General features: G+C 30.8%; 1 protein-coding gene across 1 annotated transcript in view; it reads right to left on the bottom strand.

Moving 5' to 3' along the window:
• Positions 1-16684, bottom strand: part of LOC126890264 (putative vitellogenin receptor) — a 244250-nt gene that overhangs the window by 211752 nt on the left and 15814 nt on the right. Inside the window, exons 3-4 of the mRNA XM_050659122.1 lie at positions 11897-12198; positions 4955-5142 (exon numbers count right to left, since the gene is read on the bottom strand). Coding sequence (XP_050515079.1) covers positions 4955-5142; positions 11897-12198 — 490 coding nt within the window. The remainder of the gene's footprint in view (positions 1-4954; positions 5143-11896; positions 12199-16684) is intronic.

Genomic DNA, 16684 nt, shown 5'->3' with positions numbered 1-16684 from the left:
AGTGACAGTTTTCACAAACTAAAAACTGATACATAATATGACATAGAGTAGATAAAGTACTTTTTATAATATCACGGTTTTGTTATTGTACATGTACATATGTAGGACACAACATGTTTGGAAAGAATAATTAACTTATAAAATATTAATTTTTAGTAGGTGTATTAACTGTTATTTATAATTATGATTCCAAAAATTACACTAGTATAAAATAGTATTTTTTAAAATACCACTGTTGTTTAAAATGGTATATATAATTTTAAGTATATAAAGTTTTAATTATTTATTAAAACGATTAAGAAAAGATACTGGGGACCTCTCGATCTGCAGTCTAATGCCACTGAGGCACCATCAGTTTGTAGATATCGATTTGTTAACGTACTTTAAAATATCATTGCATTAGTCACATTCTTAAAATAGTTTGAAATTTAAAAAAAAAAATCGATTTTTCCATACAGTGTGATTGGTCAGTGGGGTAAAGCTTTGTAGATCCGTTATAAGTAATAGATAGTAATAAAAGTTAATAACAAAAATTCTAGCCAACTTTGATTACAGATTGATAATCAGTAATCGTAAATTGTAAGTTTTAGACAATTATTCAGTCATGGCTTACTTAAAATTTGGAAAGATTTATACCCGTAGTTATTAATAATTTTGCTCTGAAAAATGAAAATATATCGAGAACTAATAAATTTACACATAGGGAATGTTATACAAAAATTATAGTATGGTAATGGTACTTTTCAAAAATGATATAAAATACAGGGTGTTCTATTTAAAATTACTGAGAAAATATTGTACTTGCGTTTTGACTCACTCTGTATTCAATATAAAGAAAATTAGCAAAACAAACATTTACGAAAATTTTGACAATAAATAAAAAGATATGACGTCAATAAACCATTGACCTTGTGCTTGCTTTTATTTATACAGGTAGTTAAACTTGTAACGACTTTCATATAAAATTGGTTAAACTTTGTAAATACCCCGTATAACATACCAAACCTTTATATTTTTGTAATCGAAAAGTTACGAAGATTTCGAATATAAAATAAAATACAGGGTGTTCTATTTAAAAAAAAAACATAAGTTTGGTCTGCCACTATGTTATCGAACATCCTGTAACATTCTAACTAATTTTGTAATGTGAAGCTCAAAGTTCGCTACAATTTTTGTTATTAAGTTTTATCGCTATACATTACTATAACGGATCTACGGAGCTTCACCCCACTAATTAATCATCCTGTATAATAGCAGTTAAATATTGCATTGTTAGCTAGTTCTAAGCTATCCTGAAAATTTCAGGTGTCTAGGTAGCCTAGAACTATTTTTAAAATGGATTACAAAATTTGCGGAGTCCGTGACACCAACCAAGTCAAGTATATAAAAAGGTTTTAATATGGCTTAGAATTCGTCAGTTCATTTAATTCCGGACTTGTTTTGAACGTATGTTTTTTCAACCACGAGGAGGGGTGAAATTCACCCCAGGGCAAAAGCATACATCGGCAAGGTAACATTTTTTTCTCTGACATGTTAGCTATGTGTATGCCAAATTTCATGTCAATCCAAGCGGTTCTTTAAAATTTACAGCAAAAACCGTGAGTAAATGGACTAATTTCTGATTGTTCAGGAACTTGTTCATGAAACTACACCCTTTTACATTATACAGTGTGTCGCATTAGAGATGAAGACAGCCCTATATTTTGCCTATCAAAATAAATTAAGATGAAGTTTTGCATATTCATACAGGTTGAATGTTCACATTTATTAAGATACTCAACTGAAATTTTAATTTTAGTTGCGGCTACTGCGAATCCACAAACGGGGTAAATTTTCTGTATTTTGCTTCACGTTAAAAATATCGGAAAAATTTATTTAAAAAAGTTGTTCAAAATATTATTCTAACGTCACATACCAAATTTCATGACAAAAGTTGCACTTTTAGTTTTTTTCATTACTTGTAATCTTAGGGGACTCTAAAATTCCGGTCTGAATCAGATCTGCATCTCCGCTGGACAATTTTAGATTTTAGGGTCCTGACTACACATAATGTTGTAGTCATTGGAATCATAATTGAAACAACTTTTTCAAATAACTTTTCTCGATATCTCTAACGCGAAGAAAATTTACTCTGTTTATGATAGCGCCGTAGGCTACGTTTAAAATTTAAATCTCAGTTGAGTATGTTGAAAAATGTGAACATTCAACCTGTATGAATGTGCCAAACTTCAAATCTGTATTTATTTTGATAGCTGAAATATATCTGTCTTCATCTTAAATGCGACACACTGAATAAGAACCAGGCCCGGCCCCAGGGGTGGGCGAACTGGGCAGCCGCCCAGGGCGGAAAAATTCAGGGGCGGCAAATTTTAGAGGAAAGGTAATTTTAGAAATTGAAGAAATAATAAATTATGTTTTTAATATTATAAAAAATCAATATCATGAACAAGAGCGGCAAAAATGGAACTATAAAAACGAGAATTAAGTAAGTGAAACAATAACAATTGCAAGGTTCATTCGACGGAAAATCGACAAAACCGCCTTCTTCTTCATCTTCAAGAAAAGTAGAATTAGAACTAAACTAAATTCACTGAAATTCACTTAAAATTAACTCTACTGAAAATGGATGTACCTAATAATCATTATTAGAAACATATGGCTGAAGCTTTGTCCAGCCACGCTAAGTTTCCAGCTCATCTACAGTCACAGCGACACTAGGTAGAACTAGCAATTAGACTAGAATCGGGCAAAATCATAGATGAAGAAACACAAAAAGTTCTTAATTCAGAAACTGGTCATTGGAAAAATGTAGTAAGTACAACGACTTATATTAATAATACAGTTCTTAGCACAACAATGTCTTTCATTGAGGGGCGATTCTGATAAACATTTTCATCAAAACAATGGTTATTTTTTAAGGTTTTTGAGCTCTTTAAAAATTTTGATTCCGTTTTACAGGAGCACATTAGGAGAATAACTAGTGGGAGTAACAAGCAGCATCACTATTTGGGAAAACGTATTCAAAACGAAATTATTCAGCTCCTCCATGACTAAATCAAAAATAAAATTTTAAACTTTTTGAAATCAGCAAAGTATTATAGCATAATTTCAAATTGTATATTTAATATTGCTGGGGTGGAACAGATAACTATTGTTGTACATTTTGTCGATTTAGGTTCTTGTTCACAAAGTGTTAAAATTGAAGAACATTTTCTTGGATTTGTGCCTGTAGTGGAAACCACTGGCTTGGGAGTTACAGAGTCCCAGAATGAACTGGGAATACCTTTGGAAGATATGAGAGGACACGGATATGATAATGGGTCACGGTCAAACATGGAAGAGAAGAACTTGGGAGTTCAAAACAGAATTTTGAAAATGAATCCTAGAGCGTCTTTTGTCCCATGTTCTAGCCATTCACTTAACTTAGTCGTGAACGATGCTGCTAAAGCCTCACAGTTTGTAGTTTCTTTCTTTTCCTTAGTGACAAAAATTTACAACTTTTTCTCAACCTTGCCTGCAAAGGTAAAACAGTATATGTGAAAAAAATCGATTTTTGAATTTGCCGCCGAAACTGGGTTATTTTTTCCGCTGTTTCTTATGCAATTTTTAGTTTCTTTCTATCTCATTTAGTTTTCAAAATGTGACACTGGTAAAACAGTATATGAGTACGTGTACTTACGTCTCTTGTATGGTAAAACAGTATATTCGACAAACTCTACAAAGGCAGAATAGTATACATCGTCATACACTGCTTATCCGTGGTATTATGTTATATCTATTTTTTGAAACTCTACTGGTAAAACAGGATATATGTGGTATATGCTGTTATACGGTAACATATTTCATAAAAATGATGTCCCAATTCCAATGGTAAAATAGTATAACATTTCATATACTCTTTTACCATAGTATGACCAATGGGAATTTTTATCTCCCCCGAAGGTATATATTTATAAACTCTTTTATATACTCTTTGGGTATACTGGAAAAATGGTAAAACAGTATATGTCACTTTACAAGCACATTTGAAAAAACTATACCTATTTGCTGTTGTAATAATTATTATAATAACATACTTTTTTATATTCCTACTTGTCTAACTTTATAAATGACAAAACGGCACAGTAAAAGAACAAAAAGTCATTTATCTCAAAACTCACTTTTTTCACATATACTATTTTACCTTTGCAGGCAAGTCCAGCATCTATTCATCGTTGGACTTTGCTGAAAAATCATATTTCTAGCCTAACATTGAAACCTTTGTGCGAAACTAGATGGGAAAGTAGAATAATTTATGCAATTACTCCCATTATATACCAAATTGAAGAAATTTACGATGCTCTTGTAAAAATCACTGTGAATAAGAACAACGATAAAATGGTTGCCCATAAGGCAAGCTGTTTGGCAAATCAAATCCGTGATTTTACTTTTCTTTGCTCTGTTGTAATATGGCATGACATTTTACTTCACATCAACGTAGTCGCGTATGCAGAGGATTGATATGGGAGCGTATCAAGCTATCAGATTATTAGAAAAATCGGAAATCCATTTTAAGTCTCTCAGAAGTGATTTAGAATTCCAGGTCTATTTGACAGACGCAAAAGAGTTCATCAAATTTAGAAATTGAGAATCCTAAAAGGATGCACAGTAATAGCCAGAAAGAGGAAAGTGAAAAGACAGTTTGGCCATAAGGCTGAAGATGAAAGTATGGACTTAGATCCAGAGACACGATATAAAGTTGACTTCTATTTAAAATTTATGACACAACCGTTAATGCATTAAGTGATAGATTACAGCAAATTAAGAGCCATGGTGAAATTTTTGAGTTTTTTGGTATACCAAGGGGTGGGGCGGGGGTGAGGGGGCGGCGGTTGCCGATCTTGCCCAGGGTGGAAAAATCTCTAGGGCCGGGCCTGATAAGAACGATAGAAAGAGATTGAAAGTTATTGCTTACCCAGCTTCCACATTTACAACAATCCCACGTGGTTTTCGAATATCTTTATTGACTAGTACTGTACAATGGTGACCATTATTGGAACACACTCCAATATGTTGTTTGAGAGCATCGGTGAAATAAATATTACCAGTTAACCAATCATATGCTAGATCCTCTGGTAGACTTAATCCAGATGTTACCAAAACCTAAAAACATAAAAATGTTATGTATTCCTAAAAAGATAATTTGTAATTACAATTCCAATATACATAGAATTAACCGTATCCTTATCATAAATATGGTTACAAACAAACCACAGGACATTTCCATAAATTCTTGGAATATTAAGCCCTTTGTTATATTTAATTTACACTTCTGATATAGAAAAAAATTTAAATTCAACAAAAATTTTACAATTTGCAGATGATATAGTTATTTATCAAGAAAATTTTAAAATAGAAAATGCAGTCAAATCCATTGAAGAATGAGACAAACATATTAAAATATGGAGTGAATTACATGGACTAAATATATCTGATTCCAAAACCAAATTATGTATTTTTACAAGAAAACGAAAAGAAATACCTAATCACATCTTAATAAACAATATCTCCCATCCAGTACAAAGTTATGTTAAATATTTGGGTATTACTCTGGATAGACAGCTTCTCTGGAAAGAACGTATAGACAATATATTTAAAAAAACAGAAAGAGGAATAAACCTTCTTCGATTCGTATCACACTTACGTTGGGGAGCAGATCCAAATATTTCTTTGTTGTTATTTAAAAATAATATAAGAGCTATATTCGACTACGGATCAATATTATACAGTGACGCATCACAGTGTCATTTAAATAAAATAGACAAAATCAGTAATAAATCCCTTAGATTGTGTATAGGAGCCCTAAGAAGTACACCGATAAATAATCTATAAGTTGAATGCTGTGAAATTCCGATGGATATAAGACGAAAAAAACTTGGCATCAGCCTTTTAGTTAGATTCTATGAAAAAAAGACAAATTTAATTTCCAAAATACATCAACTGTTTTTAGCAGACTTGACAGAAAAATATTGGATAAAAAAGAAAACTCTAAATATAGTAGATTTATATTCAAAAATGACAATATATGATAAACAACTTTATAAATATGACATTATAAACCCAAATTATAATATTGACTTTAATACTATGGAACAAGTTCAGGTATACTTTTTAAGGGACTATAGCAATTTGCCTCTATCTTTAAGAAAATTAGTGTTTATCTCCGACAGTTCACAAATGTTCAAATATTGTTGTATGGTATATACAGATGCATCAAAAAATATTGAAGGTGTGGGGTGTGCCTATTGGGATAGCAGTAATAAAATTAGTAAAATGTTCAAACTAAATTCTATTATGAGTATATACAGAGCTGAATTAATAGCGATAATGGAAGCACTAAAATATTTATCTAATATAAATCATTCAAAGTTTATAATTTATAGTGACAGTAAAAGTTCTCTAAGTAAAATTAGTTCTATAAATCCTAAATCAAAAGTGAACTACATTGAATTATTTATAATAAATAAAATTAAAGAACTTCAGCAAAACGGAAAGTCTGTTAAGTTATCATGGATTAAAAGCCACTGTGGAATAACTGGAAATGAAATGGTAGATGAATTGGCTAAAAACGCGGTGACAAAAGGAGTATTAACACATTATCTTTATACGTCTAGAGATATTGAATCAGATTTATTCAAAGAGCTTAAGACAGAATGGAAAGAAAGGTATATTGATGAGAACTTAAAAAATACAGGAAACCACTACAGATCAATCAGAAACTATATAACAGATAAACCTTGATTTTCTAAAATGGAGTCGACAAAGGATATGACAAGAACCATATGCAGAATGAGATTTAACCACTGTCTTACACCATCATCCATCATATATATTTAAACTTAATATAGCTGATAGCCCTCAATGTATTTGTGGTCAGTTTGGTAACCTACAATACAAAATTTTGACCTGTTCTCTTATTTCTAATATGTTTCTAATAAAGTTAATATGTTTTTAAATTCACTGTATTCTTTGACTGATGTCCATCATCCCATTAATTTAAATTATTTATTAACATTAGAAAATAATAAGTTGGTATACCGATTATTGTATGAACATATTTTAGATATTAAACTTAAATTGTAATTGTAAAATATAGAGTAAGTATTTCTTGTAAATTGTTATATATAAAAAGAAAAAAGAAAAGAAAAAAAATATAAAAAAATATTAAAAAAATATATATAAAAAAATATATAATAAAAAATATAATAAAAAAAATATAATAAAAAAAATATAATAAAAAAAATATAATAAAAACAATATGTAAATAAAAATGAATGACGACCTTGGACAGTCCACAGTAAAAAGCTTTCGAATTAAGTAGAGGGCTAAAGAAGAATGTTGCAGTTTTTGCTATGGAATTCTGAGAACATCATTTAGAAAAAAAAAAATATAATATAAAAAATTATTAAAAAAAATAAATACAAAAATAATTATTTATTAGTAGAATTGTTTATTAGAGATTAATATTAGTATTAGTTTTAGGATAAGATACTAAAAAATGACTAATAAAATAAAAAAATTTAAAATTGGCGAATAAATTTAGTGTCCGCAGTCATATAAACCCAAATAAACAACAAACATAAATTCCTGAAAAACTTATCCAGATTTATCATATTAAGACAAATGTTGGTTATGATTTAATTTTTATCTTTATTAGCAAAGCTGAGGTTGTACACACTAGGACAAACGATTAAAAAGTATTAAAGCCCCAGGACCAGATGATATGAGTATGCAGAGTATGCAGAAATGATCAACTCACTTAATGAAGAAAATATAGACAATAGTTTGACCCTCTTTAAAGATAATCTACGATATCTCGCTTCCAAAAGATTGGTTTCGTTCTAAATTTATCGTCCTACCCAAAACGCCACGTGCAAAATTCTGCAAGGACCACCGGCTAGTAAGCCTAATGAGCCATTTTTAAAACTTTTTTTGAGAATACTTCACAAAAGATTATTTAAGAAATGTCAAGAGGTCACTGGATAGAGTCAGTTTGGTTTAAAATGTACTTAGGGCGAAGGCGATTTTTAGTATCCAAACATTAATACAGAATTGTGTAGATCAATGAAAGAATGTTTTTCTCTGTTCCATCAGGATGAAGGGATGTTGAGATGCTAATTAAGGGGTGATTTTCTTGATTTTTTTTTTACCAAAAAAAATGGACCAACTTTATTTTGAGCGCAACTTGTTTACTTTTGATGCTATAAACACTTTCTTTAAACACTTTAAAAAAGTGCTTATTTTTTTGTTATTTTACGTTAAAATATTCGATTTGGATTTTTTTTGGCTTTAAGGTAAAACCCACACAGCCAAATACAAATTTTGTAAAAAAAAATGCAAGGATTTGACACAAGGATTACACTCTTCTCGCCCAGGGGCCGATCAGGGCATTTTATAAACGATCAAAGGTGGGCCTCGGATAGATAAGGTATATATATATAATATATATTGTTATGATCTGCTTTCTATTACTTTTATATTAATTATTATTTATTTGATCAATTATTTAATTAACGCAAATCATACATAAAAATTAAGAAAGAATTTAAGGGTGCCTTTTTATAATATAAAAAAATGTCTAAATTATCTTCTGTTATACTTATCTTCTCTCGTGGTTTCAGTATCTCTTAGTTGATCCTTATCGGGATAAAAATAGGAAAAAGGACATAAATAGAAATACCATAAATAAACACATACAAATACCTTTAATATCAATAGCAATGCTCTGTAAATTTATCAATTAAATTCTGTGGGCATAATTGTCCAAATGAAACCTTTATCATATAAGTTAATATAATTCAAAAAAAATATTTATCGCTATGTTCTTGATACCATTAATAAAAAACAAGCTAAACAAACAAATTTGGTATTCGTAAATTACTTATACTTCCTATTAAATTTTTGAAATGTTGGAATCTTAAATGCATATGCTTTTACGTAAAAAATTTAACTTCTGATTATAAAGAAAATCTATCACATAGGTTATTGACTGACCTTTTTGATTCACACACAATGATGTCTCCTCTTGACCCAAACAGCTCCTCCTTGTTGATTATGTTAGGCTACCAATCAAAGCCCTCTCCGTTCTCAGCAAACAATCCAGCAGGATACCAGCAACTATTTCTCCAAAACACAAGCCAGACCTCTTTTTTGCCAGTACTCGTTCAATAAACTCCAAAACTCTTTCCTCTCTTTCTCTCAACAATAATCTTCTGAGACCCAAGTATCTTTTTTACTTGGTGTTACAAATAATTTTTATAATGATAATTCTTGTAACTTACTCTCTTGGACTGTACATAATCAAAGAGATATTTCTTCTCGATTTGATTTGTCTCTCGTACCACTTTTCGGCTACTCCCACTATCAAAACAAAACACTAGTACTTGCTGCTGAACTACTCACGAAAACCTTTGACTACCCCTTTCGGATACCGGTAACACAATGAATTCCTCTTTCCAAAACTATCTCAACATTCAAACAAAACTTTCGCCATTCCAAATTGCCAAACCAATCAGAAACATTTCTCTCTCCACCTCCCTCTGTTTCAATCGAAAAACCCAGTCATTCTTTCAAACAATATTTCTACTCAAAACTAATGACTTTTCGGAAATTATCTAAATATTCCTGTCATTAAACAAACATATTTAAAATTCCAATTCTCTTTACCTCTATTTTTCTAAAAACTAATAATTACATCTACCTGTGGATTTCCCTTTTCCGTAATAAACAATCGGTTTAAAATTATAATCCTAAATAACTTTCACTCCACTTTTATTTACAAAAATGTTTTTAATTATTCATGGAAAATTTCATTAAGGAGAAACCACCTTGCGTGATAGCTAACTTCTAACAAATATTTACAAATCAATATACAGGGTTGTATCAAATTTATGTGCCCGCGTTATATTAAAAAATAAAATTTGTATTCTATCTTTGATTGATAAATTGATACACAATAATATATACATTAAGGAAAGACATAAGGTAGCAGCAAAAGGTATTATTAAATTTGTACTTTTGTTATTCTGACGAAATATAACAAACAATCGTAAATTTCTTTTCTGTTTAAAGCAAGAAGATACATTATGTTATATGGGTATTCAATGTTCAATTGTAGAAGTTTTCTGAATAGCTCATTGGATTGAGCCCTATATTTTTGGCAATCAAAAAAGATGTGGATTTGGAATTTGACGAATATGAACCTATTTTTCATGACCTATAACTCTGCTTCTACTAAGTATAGAGATCTAATATAGTACACCATTTTTCTCACTTTTTTACAAGCTACATTTTTGCTACATGTTTTTTCAACACAATTCTTACTTTTTGAGTTATTTGCCAAAAACCGTGTAAAAACTTGGTTATTTTGTTTAGAAATGAACTATTGACTTGTTGAAAAAATTCTATAAAAGGAAAGTGACTTAGAATTAGTCAGTTTATCCATTTGCGAAATTTCAATACGATACGAAACAAAACTTCAACCAAAACTCGAATTAAAAAAATTCGTGTTTTTATCGTAGTCTTAGAAAAACCAGCGGTAGAGACGTTTTGTGCTACAATTAACATTAGAATTCGTTTTGGCGTGTTAATTAAACGCTTTTCTTTAGTTCAATCGTTTGGGTCAAATCTTTGGACGTTAATTTGACTGCCTTTTCTTCAATGCAAATGACTACAAATTTGCAGACATATGCATTCGCGGGAACAATACACGAGTGGTCAATAAAAAAATTGTTTTATGTTTATTAATTGTTTAAATAAAAAACAAGTTTAACGGAAAATTCTTAAATTCTCTTGTTTTTCACAATGAAGAAACTTGAAACTTTTACAGATTGTAGCTAATTATATGAACTATACATAATTTTACTTTTTACGTTAATTGTTTACGTTATGCTTCATAAATAAACAATAAAGTTTTAAAGTTTTTGCCGATTCGGACTGCTTTTCATGTTTGTACATCATATGTTTTATACCTACATATTTTAATAAACATGACGATATATTTTAATGCTGTAAAAGTGTAAGACTAAAAAGTAAAAAACAAAAACATATGAAAAACAAATTAAGAAACGCTTTTTCTTTAGTTAGGAGTGACTAAAATTAAAAATATAAAAAAATCAACTAAAAAGCAAACAAAATTTAAAAATCTAACACATTCGTTAAAGAAAAGCGTGAGGCGAAAACCGTTTAGTCGATGAAGAATCCCGCTTTTCTTTGACGAATGTGTTAGATTTTTTCAATTTTTTTTTTTGCTTTTTAGTTGATTTTTATATTATTTTTAATTTTAGTTACTCGTAACTAAAGAAAAGAGTTTCTTAAAAAATTTTATCTACTCTATCTCATATTATGTATAAGTTTTTAGTTTGTGAAAACTGTCATTATAGATAGCAGTGCGTAAAGGATTTAAAAGGTGCGTGAAGTAACAATGTATTTTAAATGGGATTTACTGTTTCGCACTGCTTTTGGCACAATTTCATATATGCAAATATCCTTAACTTTCGGGTTGTCATGGTGATGACATGTGAGCAATAAATTACAACACAAGTTTTGACAGGTTTGTGGTTTGAAAGAAGTTAGAATTTTTAAATGTCAAAGTTTTAAAAATTGTAGAATAGAAATGAATTCCAGTGACGAAGAGTTACAGTTCTTTTATTTGTTTATCGTAGATAAAATATTGTATGAAACTTACGCGATGTATAAACATCGCGTGCGTTCGCAAAAAGCATACTTCACGAACTGTTTCATTAATAACTATTTTTTCATATTTTTTTCTTTATTGGTATTTTTTGTTTTAATTGAAAATTTCATCATACATACGAATCAGAAATAAACTTAACTTAATTAAAACTCGTATACAAACCTCCCTATTCGATCCATCTTCAAGAGACCTCGATATAGATTCATGTCCAGTAAATATGTCTGTCCAGTAGATATGATTTCCGTCGTATGCTATTCCGACTACTTGTCGTAAATCTTTAGCCACTGTAAAATAATCCAAAGAATCTAAGGTTAAAGCTCGAATTTCCTGCTTGGAACTAAAGACCATTATTGCACTTTTGCCAGTTGCTTTACATGTTTTTTTATCGGCTTGGAGTGTGTATTTATCATCACAGTAACATTGGTATGATCCAGGAAGGTTTCTACATTTTTGGTCACAAAATCCTAAAAAATTATCAAAATATGTAAATATAAAATTTAAATGATTTCTCCAGTTAAACAAAGAATATTTGAAACACTAAAGAATTAGATTAGTTAATCAAATATTAGCTCAGTTGCTTGTGCTGGACATCGAAGTAAAAAAGCGAACCTAAATTAAAATATCGAAGAGGATCAAAAAAATCAACTGATGGATGTTAAAAGATGATAAAGAAGGTGTATCCAGGGCAATAATGGCAGAAAAAATATTACATGAAACGAAATACTAATACAATTCAGAGGAATATGGACAGTTAGACCTGGATCCCGCGTATCAAAAAAAGTTGATTAATAGCGAGCTGAAAATTTGTTAATAGCTTAACGGTGTCTAGTCGGACAAACTTTGATGTACGGGAACACTGGAACAGGCGAAGTTTTAATTGTGAAACAGTTTAAAAATTTGGAACATCAGATAACGAAAACGTCCCATGTATTTTGGAGAACATCCAATTGATTTGTTACCCTTTCATTAAACTCTATGCAGCCCCCTCCCATTACTAAAAAATAGGGATATTAAATCGATTTTTGCAGCAGAATTACGAGCTATTTATGAGCTCTTGAAATGATATAGTTTAATTTTTGAGCTCATCCCTTTCACCCCCAAACAAACCTTTAATTGATTTAACTTAAGAGAAACATGCTGAAAAAAATTAAGATATATCGTATTGCGGATATAATTCCTATAGCTTATATATTCTAAGAATAAACTCTTAAATCACGCGCATTTCGATTATTGAGCTACAACCCCTTCGCAAGAAAACCACCCCATCTTCCCGGCTTAAGAGAGAGTTGTACTTAAAGTGAATTAAATTAATTATTTGGCGACCACATATCGTTTAATAATTTATGAGGTCCCAGAATACGCGCATTTAGATCAATAAATTGCAATTTCTTTTGTATAGTGCAGTCCCTGAAGGTAAAAATCAACTATTACCTTCAATTTCGGTGAACCTTAATCGATTTTCACGAAAATTGGTGAGTGGTTAGAGGATACCCCAAGAAACAAAGGTAACATGGTGCCACCTTGCGCCTTTACCCTGAGGGTGGATACCGCCCCTTCTCGTGGGTGAAAATTATTTTATTAAAAATAACTCGATAGAAGGACAAACTATAAGCAGAATTTCTAATATAAAGTTATTCAAATAAATCAATACTTTTTGAGTTATTAAAAATCAAAGATTTTAATTTTTCGTGAAAAAATGCATGTTTTAAAGTGGTTTTCCGTAATTCACTTAAAAATTTTCAGTTTTTACAAAAAAGTAATCATTACAAAAATTAAAGCTTTGAAAAATCTTTTATTATTAATTCAAAGTGAGTTATAAGTAGGTACCTATTTAAATGTATTTTTTTCGGCGAGTACTCAACTAATTATTCAAGATTAATTAACCCATTTTCCACCAGAATATCGATAAATATATTTTTTCATAAAAGTAAAACCAAAGTAATGGCAGTAGCACATGAACAACAAAATCTAAAAATTAAATTACAAGATGAAGAACTGGAGCAAGTGTCGCAGTATCGCTATTTGGGAGTAATTATACAAGAAACAGGCAAACATAATGTTGAAATAAATAACAGAATAGAGAAGGCGGCTCGGACATACCATGCATTAAATAAAGGATTTATAAGTAAAAGAGAAGTATCAAAAGCCACAAAGATGAATGTATACAAAGTTATATTCAGACCAATTCTAACTTATGGGTCTGAATCATGGGTCCTTAATGACAGAGAAAAAAGCAGAATACAAGCGATGGATATGAAATATTTACGTAAGGTCAAGGGGATAACTAGGAGAGATAGAATAAGATATGTCTGTAGATGTCAGAGCAGAATTAGAAATTCCGTCTGTGTTGGAGTTTGTAGAAAATAAACAATTAAGTTGGTGGGGACATTTGCAGAGAATGAATGACAACCGACCAGTCAAACAAGTGTGGGAAGCAAGAATTCACCACAAACGTGGAAGAGGCAGACCAAGGAAAACATGGGATGACGTGATGGGAGACACACTTAAGAAGAGAGGAAAAACGTGGACGGAAGCAAAAATATTAAGCCAGTCAATGAGAGCAAGAACAGGATATTACCTCCGAATTCTATCCTGCTGCATGTAGGTCTGGATCGCGCGTATGAAAAAAAAGTTGATTAATAGCAAGCTGAAAATTTGTTAAGAGCTTAAGGGTGTCTAGTCGGACAAACTTTGATATATGGGAACACTGGAACCGGGGAAGTTTTAATTGTGGAACAGGTTAAAAATTTGGAACGGTCAGACCACGAAAACGTCACATGTACATTTTGTCCGACACAACTTCCAATTGATTTTTTACCCTTTATTAAACTCTCATGCAAAAATCAGACTGCTATTTATCACCTGTCGTAATTCCTGTCATTTGACATATTCTAGGTACGTGTTCCACTCATTATAATTCCCATTTGGTGATAAATAGCAGCCTGATTTTTGCATGAGAGTTTAATGAAAGGGTAACAAATCAATTGGAAGTTCTGTCGGACAAAATACATGTGACGTTTTCGTGGTCTGACCGTTCCAAATTTTTAACCTGTTTCACAATTAAAAATTCCCCTGTTCCAGTGTTCTTATATGTTATAGTTTGTCCGACTAGCCACCTTTAAGCTATTAACAAATTTTCAACTTGCTATTAATCAACTTTTTTTTCATACGCGAGATACAGACCTAATGGATTTTAATGAAATTTTGGGAATAGCCTCTACTTATCTCCTTATTCAAAGTCTACTTTATATTATATGGTGCTTTTTATCTTGGGGCGGTTCTCACCCCTTCATGTTCAATATTTATGTTCAATGTTCTAAAAAATTAAATTTTGTAGTTTTATGTCAACTGTTTAGCTTTTGAATGGGGCCCAAAAAATCGAAAAAATCGCGATTTTTGCATTAAATTGTTAATAAATAAAAAACGGACGCGAACTCTAGGCAGGAAACAGGTAGGTTTTCTTCCTATAGGTCTACAATAACTAAAAAAGTAGTCAGCTACCTGGATCTTTGAGTGTCCCGAACATAAATTAAAAATAATTTTAACGCGATTTAGACCAACTGATTTGATATCAATGACATCGGATTTTATGTAACTGTCAGTCAACAAAACGTGACCAATCCGGATTGGGAAAATTCTTCCCAAATGCTTATCAGTACTCTCAATATATACAAAATATGAACCTTTATCCTCGGTTCTATATCTATTATTTAAATATATAAAATTAATTACATACCTATCCTCCTCTACGTCCTTATTTTCGGGTGGCGAACTGCCACCCGATGTCTCATCCATTATATATTTTTATATATCAATTGCTATTAATTAACTTTTTTCATACGCGGGATCCAGACCTACATGCAGTAGGATAGAATTCGGAGGTAATATCCTGTTCTTGCTCTCATTGACTGGCATATATAGGAAGATGTATATGAGGACAAAAACTTTGCACTTTCAATAGTTCCTTCATTACAGTCTTTACAGACAACGAAAAACTTAATGCAAAAATTCAAATATTACATGTAGGTATTTCAAACATAAAAAATTGAAGAATTGAGCACTTTACAGCTACTACTGGCTAATTAATTACACAACATTCTGGATATTCGCACAATCAATTGTCCAACGTGCCGCGCCCATCTCAAGTATCAACAAAAAATTCTACAAGGAATCATCAATCATCAACGTATTAACTCCGACATGTCGACACACTGAAATCTCCAATGCAACTATCGATTTTATGCGCACTAGGGTGCATCGAAAAAATAAAAGTTGGAAATGTTATATCTAATAGCGTGAAAATGTTTGCTAGTATTATTTTTCAGCATATTAGTATTTTTAATTTTTTTTTCTAAGCGAATTTTCTGATTTTTATGGAGAAATTTCAATTTATATTATTTGGAATAAAATATGTTCTAACTCGATCTAAGATCAATTAAAGAAAACTTAAAATGTTGTCAATTACAAATTTAAACGATATTTAAAATTTTATTTGTTTTTTTTTTCAGTCTCCCCAACCCCTTTGAAATGTCCCGCTATGTGAGTCCGTGCGTGTAATTTTCACTTATGTTTGGTGCGATGTCTTACTTTGTTATTATTGTTGTTTGTAATTTAAAGATTTTTAAAATAGATAAACCAGGACCATGGGGAATAAAATGAAGATGTGCTGTGGACCGCCCCATTTTTGGGCAACCACCAAATATATCTGAAAATGTTTTACCGAAATACAAACAAGCGATGAAGTTTTGTAATTGCAAGAGGGTAAAAAACTTAGCAAGAAAGAGCCAGAATTTTCTGGTATTGCCGAATTGGTTGCAATTAAATTAGAGGAAATATGGAAAAAGGCTTTAATTTCAATAATTAAACATACAAGAATTATTCCGCTTTTAAAAGCCTATCATGGCAAATATATGAAACTTATGAAACCTTTAAGAATAGGCAAAACAGTGA

Source organism: Diabrotica virgifera, chromosome 8 (assembly GCF_917563875.1).
Source record: "Diabrotica virgifera virgifera chromosome 8, PGI_DIABVI_V3a".
Taxonomy (NCBI): Eukaryota; Metazoa; Arthropoda; class Insecta; order Coleoptera; family Chrysomelidae; genus Diabrotica; species Diabrotica virgifera.
The sequence above is the reverse complement of the archived record's forward strand: the minus strand, read 5'-3'. Positions and strand labels throughout refer to the sequence as shown.